The sequence below is a fragment of the Sinocyclocheilus anshuiensis genome, unplaced genomic scaffold (assembly GCF_001515605.1).
Source record: "Sinocyclocheilus anshuiensis isolate Anshui unplaced genomic scaffold, SAMN03320099.WGS_v1.1 scaffold328, whole genome shotgun sequence".
NCBI lineage: Eukaryota > Metazoa > Chordata > Actinopteri > Cypriniformes > Cyprinidae > Sinocyclocheilus > Sinocyclocheilus anshuiensis.
Window position 1 is genome coordinate 1,583,548 of NW_015558621.1, and position 8,316 is coordinate 1,591,863.

General features: G+C 33.4%; 1 protein-coding gene across 1 annotated transcript in view; it reads right to left on the reverse strand.

Annotated features, from left to right (window-relative positions):
* LOC107680579 (A disintegrin and metalloproteinase with thrombospondin motifs 2-like) overlaps positions 1 to 8,316 on the reverse strand; it is a 142,730-nt gene that overhangs the window by 67,105 nt on the left and 67,309 nt on the right. Inside the window, exon 3 of the mRNA XM_016476515.1 lies at positions 6,610 to 6,781. Coding sequence (XP_016332001.1) covers positions 6,610 to 6,781 — 172 coding nt within the window. The remainder of the gene's footprint in view (positions 1 to 6,609; positions 6,782 to 8,316) is intronic.

Below are 8,316 nucleotides of genomic sequence, written 5' to 3' on the forward strand. Positions count from 1 at the left end.
TTATTATATTCATTATTTCCTTATTGGTTATTTTGGGAAAATCCCAGGTATTTTGAGCAGTAGGATTATAAAAAAATATATGCTAATATAAAATTAAATGATAAAAGTAGCCTATATAAAACTGCAAAATAAACATTCATCTATCGTTACTTTTTACTTAAGTACATAAAAAAACAAGTACTTTTGTACTTTCACTCGAGTAAAATTGAAAACTGAGTACTTTTACTTTTACTGGAGTAATATTTTATTATATGGATCTGTACTTTTACTCAAGTACTTGATTTGTGTACTTCGTCCATCACTGATTGTTATTAAGGGTGCCATCTTATTCAAATCCTGTGTGACAGATTCAAAACATTCTTTATTCCTCCCTTTTTTGCAATGGAAACAGTAATATGGAAATTTATTTTACATAATAAAACAGCATATGAAACAATGAACACAACTCGCCAAATATGACACATGAGATTCAGTGAGTCACTAATTTATCCTGTTCATGTGGGTGGTGCACATCATCTCAGAGGGGATTTGCCAATATGGACAGAATAACAATGTGACAAATAAGTGCTACTACACTAATTTGTTGGATGCTTCACTTGCAACCTACTTTTTCCAGACAAAATCAACAAAACAGGCTAGAAAAACAGACACTGTGTAAAATTAAGCCCTCTCGACAGCTGTCTACTTCTGGTCTACCAAATGAACCATCAAACGGTGACCCAAACAGGGTTCAACTTCACTGCAAGACAAACAAAAAAAACAGCTAGACCATTAAAAACAAAGTACAGAGTTATTCAGACAAACTGTATTTAGTTGGAGAACATCCTGAGGGTGAGGCAGTAGTCGAAGCAGGTGATGCATTGTGGGATACGCCTCATGGGAGTCCATCTGTCTGTGCATGTCTCAGTCCACTGACCAAAAGAATATTCTTTTGATAAAGAGGAGAACGGAAGGGACATGAAATCCACATAGACTCCAACTTTTGGAAACAAAGTGCTATTATAGCTGGGTAATACAGCTAAAAACATTTCAATATTTTCACCTTTAGGCAAAAATATATGTATGTACAGTATATTGAATATCATTATTGTATATAATATATTGTATATTGAAGTAAAAAAAAAAGAAGATAATTCATAACAATACACTATTTAAATATCTAAAATCTTCTACCATCTGAATTAAGACAAACTCTGAGCATTCCCATTTCAAAAAGCAGATGAAAATATTTAAAAAATAATAGTTTTAATTCTCATTAGTCATCTTGTTAAATCATTATTAAATAAATAAACCTAAATATACTTCCTGTGGTAACATCTAAATGAACTGTTTTTAATTAAGTTAATGAATTAGTTTTAATTTAATTAAAAATAAATCAGTTTATGTGAAACCAATTTTACTCTTCTTTTACAGAATAAAAAAGTGATTTAACACTATATAAATCTGTTGCACAGGATATTCAATATTCACAATGCTGCTTAATTTTATAGAACCAGCGAAATCCGGTCACACTTTATTTTAAGGTCCAATTCTTGGCATTAACCAACCATCGACTATGACTTTTGCCTCAATAAACTCCTAATTTGCTGCATATTAATAGTTAGTAAAGTAGTTGTTAAGTTTAGGTATTGGGTAGGATTAGGGATGTAGAATATGGTCATGCAGAAAATGTGCTTTATAAGTACTAATAAACAGCCAATGTGTTAATAATAGGCACGCTAAATAAGCAACTAGTTAATAGTGAGAAGTATTACCCAAATCCTTATGAACATATACTTTTCAATAAGTCACCCAGTCCTTGTTGCTATAAATTACCAAGAAAAAAAATTATTTAGTAATTTCAAATGATTTACATAATGTTCATGTTCAACAAATAATACTATGGTACACATTAAATTGTAAGAAACGGTTAGACCTCCTAGTACACCTCAAAAACACCCATTAAACTGATGTTGTTAATGGACGGTGCTATAGCACTTGGTATGAAATCTGGGAAGGTGAAATGCAGCATAGCAGGAACACAACTCAGTTATGTTGTCTTTGCATCACATGACCGTCTGGCCATGAAAAACTCCGCTTTTTCACAGCAGAGTGCAGCACGAGCACCTCCCAAGCATCGCTTCCCACGCCATCCAGACTCACCTTAGCGCTTCATAGGCACACTGCAGCTCACCAAGCAACAGAGAGTCTACTTTGTGCATGTGTACAGAGATGCATGTATTAAATGCACATACAACAGGGTGCATGGCTCAGTATGGATAATATTATCACAACAGGGTGTTACACAGACACACACACACACCCCATAACACTCCAGAAGTGGAATCAGCTGAGAAGCAGGTGTCAATGACAAAGCATTAACACCAGTCTACACTTTGCTAAGATCCATCTCCTTCCAGATCCTTCTGCGACACACTCTTACAGAAACTTATTTTTCCTCTCCACTGCTGCTTTTATTCCTTTATGATTGGCGGCTCTGGTGTCAGGCGCGAGTGCTCAGAATAGACCTTCATAATCCCCCATATTCACAGTACACTCCAGGACCCGTTCAATGCACAGCTACACAATGCAGCAACGACTGAAAGTTACGATGCCTCTCATACCTGAGCACCGTTGCGTCAACGCCCCTAGTGCTAAAGATCAAGATTGATTGACCTTTAGGTGATCAATTGGACATTAAAAGTGAAATGACACATTTTGGTCCCAAGAACATAATAAAATCAGAGTGATGGTGTAGGCTACTATGAGTTATCTGATTGGGTGATTTTTTCAATTGGCTACATCACTGCTGCTCTCATTCTCCAGTTGGGAGCTTTGCAACTTTTCGTTGCATTACAGAGCATTCTTGCATTTTTTCCTCCTCTTATGGCATTCCCTTTGAAATCAATGCAGCAAATTTAAAAAAAAAATGCTTTAGGGCCAGATTTACTAAACAGGGCAAATTAGCGTTAGAGCACAAAAGCCATAATGACCAGTGCAATCTACCAAGAGCAGCACAAATTAATGCCTGCTTTAAGACATGTTTTTTTTTGGGTGTTAAATAATGGCGCAAATACCAGTATTTTGACGAGCGCAAACGTTAGTAAATTGCATTGCGTGATTAATTTTAATACTCTCCTCCCATAAATTTAGCATCTGAAAGGGAAACTCCTACAAATGCATATTCAGTAAGATCAGGTGCAAAAATAATTGTTTCCACACCTTTTCGGTGCTGATTCTTCACTGCCCGTCTTTAGTAAATCCTGACAGTACTATTTTAACGACAAAAGACGGTTTGTGCTGGCGCAAACTGTTAGTAAATCTGGCTCTTAGTGTTCTGGCTTAAGATCACATTATCACCTTCTGATTACTGGGCACACAAAATTTCCCTAATTTCTGTCAATTGCTGAAAGAGCTGATCACTAATATCTCTTTCAAATAGAGAAATACACAGTACACAGAATTATGTTGCCACAAGTCACAAAACCTTTCTAAGCAACAGGCAAACAAATTAAGCTAACACAAAGGTGAACTATTCATTCAGTGAGTCTGTACACATATTCAAGGCCATTGGGAAATTATGAAAGACTATGAAACTATGATTGTTGCACATTACCACATTCCTGAGCTCCAAGATACTGCTGACGTGGGAAAATTTGAACTGTATGTGTTTCTTTTAACAACATTCACACATTGATGTATTAGTTAGAATAGTTTATCAACATAGCAACGATAGGATCCACTGTAGATACACTCTTAAAAATAAAGGTGCTTCACGATGCCATAGAAGAACCTTTTTGTCTAAATGGTTCCATAAAGAACCTTTAACATCTGAAGAACCTTTCTGTTTCACAAAAGGTTCTTTCTGGCAAAAGAATTATAAAAAGGTAAAAAAATAGATGGTTCTTTAAAAAACCTTTGACTGAATGGTTCTTTGTGGAACCAAAAATGGTTCTTCTATGGCATCGATGTGAAGAACCCTTTAAAGCACCTTTCATTTTAAGAGTGTACATGATTCATGTCTTCCTACAGCAAGTTTCAGATTTGTTCATTTCAATGTAAAATGTGACCAATGTATATACGATAAACACAAATAGCAAAGTTTATCTGATGTAATGTATCTGATATAAAGGCTATCTCAATAATGGCAGAAAAAAGTGTTTAAAGGTGCCATATTAAGAATTAAATGTTAAAATGGGTTGAAAATGATCAGTCATTAAAGCATACATGATCTTTTTTTTTTTTTCATTTTTGGTAATATTTTGCAATAAGGTTCTATTTGTTAACTATATTGAATGCATTAACCAACATTCACAATGAGCAATACATTTGTGACAGTATTTATTAATTTTTGTTAACAATAGTTAATGGAAATACAACTGTTCATTGTCACTCCATGTTAGCTCAGGTCCATTAAATGACATTAATAGAAACAACTTTTGATTTTAAATAATGTATTAGTAAATGTTGGAATCAACATACAGTAAATGCCTTAGAAATATTTTTCATCGTTAGTTTATGTTAACTAATGTAGTTAACTAATGTTAACAAATGGAACCTTATTGTAAATTGTTTCCAAAAACTACTAAAAGAGCATTATATTATAAAATCTTTAAAATAAAGATTTTTTTAAGATAAAATCATGTTGATATATTATAAATTAGTGCTGTCAAACAATTAATCGCGATTAATCGCATCCAAAATAAAAGTTTCTGTTTACATTATATATGTATGTGTACTGTATATATATATATTATGTATATATAAATACACACACATACAGTATATATTTTGAAAATATTTACATGTATATACATTTATATTTTTATAATTCTTATATTTTATATGATACATAAATATATTTAATATATAAACATAACATATTTTTCTTAAATATATACATGCATGTGTTTGTATTTATATATACATAATAAATATACACAGTATGCACACATACAGTATATTATGTAAACAAAAACGTTTATTTTGGATGCGATTAATCGTTTGACAGCACTATTATAAATATGTATTATTTTTCAAAATAAAAACGTAAAAAAAAAAATTTTTTTGAAGCAGTATAGCATACTATACATTATTTCAAAAAAGGTAAAAATATATTTTTCCATAATTAACCATGAAATAAGGACCAGACAATTATTTGTTATTTTCACTTTAATTAATGAAAATCTCTTATCTGCTTCTGTATATATTTCATAATCAAATATTATTTATATGTCCCTTTTAATTTTAATGTTTTTAGTGAGCAGCTACTGTAAATGGTTAGTTAGGGAGAAAAAACTATTATTAACTGTATAATTGTTTATTTGCATGAGCAACAGTTATTTTTTCCCATATGGCTGCCACTCCTCTGACAAGAAATGGAACCAAATGTTGATGCTGATTTTTTTTTTTTTTTTTTTAAATCTTGCTAAAATTTGCTGGCTGTGCATGTTGTTTTCTGCCTGAAGTGAAGCATGAAAAATTTTCAACAAAGCCAAATCCCATAAATAGAAGGCCTATAAAAGCTGAACAGAAAGGTTAATATGTAAAAAATAAAGAAAAAGAAAAAAAGTATTAAGCATGCTTAGACTATCACCACTTGCTAATTTTTTCATTAAACTTATCCTTAAAACAAATACAACAAAAGTGCCAATAGTCTCTACATTTCAGAGGGCTTTACACAGCAGATGTACTGACATGCACCTTGGGTTAAAAGCATGCAATAGCTTTGCCATAAACACATTATAAGCAGAGAAAAATACAGCTGAAATTGACTAAGCCTTGTGCACGCAGAGAGCAATTGAAGAGAGGTTTTGAATTGATTTTCTACCTCCTGAATAAGTACATGACTAAATGGTGCTAACAACATCTCAACAGCTGCTTGGCAGAGTTGCAAAATGTCACTTGTAAGCATTCAATTGACAGCATTTTTAAATGCTCAAAAGCTATCTAAACCTTAAATTTGCCATTAAAAGCATAAGAGAGAGTTAATTTTGTATTCCTAGTACAGCAAGCATTTTTATGCAAAAAAAAAAATCATTAGATTTCTCATTTGAGTCATTTGATTTCTAATGACCTATATACATATTGTTTTATATTTATAAAAATGATTCTGTTATTCACCTACCATGAAGATATAAGTATTTAAAAAGAAAACTTTTAAAATTTTACAGAGTGGCTGTTTTATAACCGATTTCACAACCCAAATTCCTATTCAGTTACATGACTCACAATTACTGGTAGACAACATTTTTTTTCTTCAACGTGGCACTTCATTGAAAGCAATGCATGATGTTGGCCTCAGCTGGGCAGTCAGTGGACGATGATCCAAACAGTGAAACCCAAGCTGACCAGAGGCCTCCTTTGACTCTTTGGGTTAACAATGCATGTCCACCACATGAACCATTAGTTATAACCACACTGACAGTAAATGTCAGTGCAACTATTTTGCAAACGCTCTTCAAAACTGCTAGATTTTAAATCAAAAGCTTTAGAAATGCTGAAAAATTAGCGAAACAATGGTACAACTACATAACACAAGAAGGATTTAATATTTTCTTTACAAGCAGGGGAATTGTTTAGCATGTACAGGAAAAATATGCAGGTTAACAAACGCTGAACAGCACTAACCTTTGGAGTGGAAGTCTGCAGCTAGTGAGCTAACAGGAGGCTTCTTCACGGCGTCGGAACGGTACACAATGTGAGAACGGCCACCGTCCTCTTCCTCCTGCTCAATCACATGATGTCCCGTTTCCACTGGCTCAATAAAAAACTCCTCCTGCTCAGTTCTGATCATCCCTGCCTGTGAGAAGAAAAAAAGATACATACATTGTGCCAACTTATACAAACATTACAATGTCATTCCACAGGATAAACAAAGACGTTCTTCAAGCTAATACTCCAGATATCTTGTGATAAATTGAGTGGCACAGAGAATAAAAGACCCTTGCCAGGTGTTTGTTGGGTTGAATCCCTTGCTGATGATGAGAAGAAGCAACTTAACTCATGTACACTATTTTACTCCCTCCTCGAAAAAACAGGTAATTGGAAAGTGCATACAACCCTAGCACGTGCAAAAGAAAAAAAAATAAATACAAATAATTAAAATTTTGTGTTAAATAGGCAGCTAAAGTTAAATAGAGCTCAATCAAATAGTATATCCATCTAAATAAAGTTTGGTATCAGGCTTTTGGAAAAGGGTTGCATTTATTTAAAAATACAGTACAAACAGTAATATTGTGAAATATTATTACTATTTAAAAAACCTGTCTTCTATTTTAAATATATTTTAAAGTGTAATTTATTCCAGTGATGGCAAAGCTACATTTTCAGCAGCTTTTACCTCACTCTTCAGAAATTATTCTGAAATGCTGATTTTGTGCTCAAGTAACATTTATTTATTATCGATATTGAAACCAGTTCCAGCAAAAAAAACATTTTTTTGTGGAAAACGTGATATGTTTACAGGATTCTTTGATGAACAGAAAGAACATCAATTTGAAATAAAAATATCTGTAACAATGTAAACCACTTTACTGTCACTGTAGATCAATTTTATGAGTCTTTGCTGAATAAAAGTATTAATTTATTTTAAAAATATCTTCCTGACCCCAAACTTTTGAACAGTAGTGCATGCTGTATATAAACAATGAGGCAACTGACATTTAAAAGAATTCAACAAGAAAAAAGCTAAAGAAAATTAAGGTCAAAAGGGAAATTAACTACACCAATGAAATCATTAGGCCACTCTGTTCTTCTGTGTGTTCAATCTTGATTCTAAATCATTTTACACCACAATTTCCATTTTAGCACCTTTTTATTCCTAATACGGGCCCCTGCAGAATGCAGAACCCTCCTCAAGGCAAACTTTAACACATAGCGCTGAGATCCTCTTTCCAGCTTTCAGACTCTAAAAGGTTTAGTGTACCCTTAGGCCCCATTTCACCTGCGCTGAGACACATTACTCCCACCAATATCCACCTTGAGTCAGTCAAATCTCAATTTTATTTCCACACCTGATTTAGGATCAGTTCTTATAACACCAGCTGCATTTTAAATACAAGGACATTTATAACAAAAGTGGCTCTGAATCAGCTGTGGCACATATGAGACAGAAATCAAGCGTAGCGTTAGTTCTGGCAGGTCACGTTAGTCAAGCTCGCATCAGCTGACCTTCAGCTGATCCCCATCTACCTATGGGACTACGACACCTATCTAAGCATTCATATATAAGGTCCCTCAGTATCATCAGCAGTTTTCGCATTGCTCAATAGCTAATTAAATGGCAAATTTGGCAGACAAAACACCATCAGCAGGAATCGGGAATTTAGAGAAGTG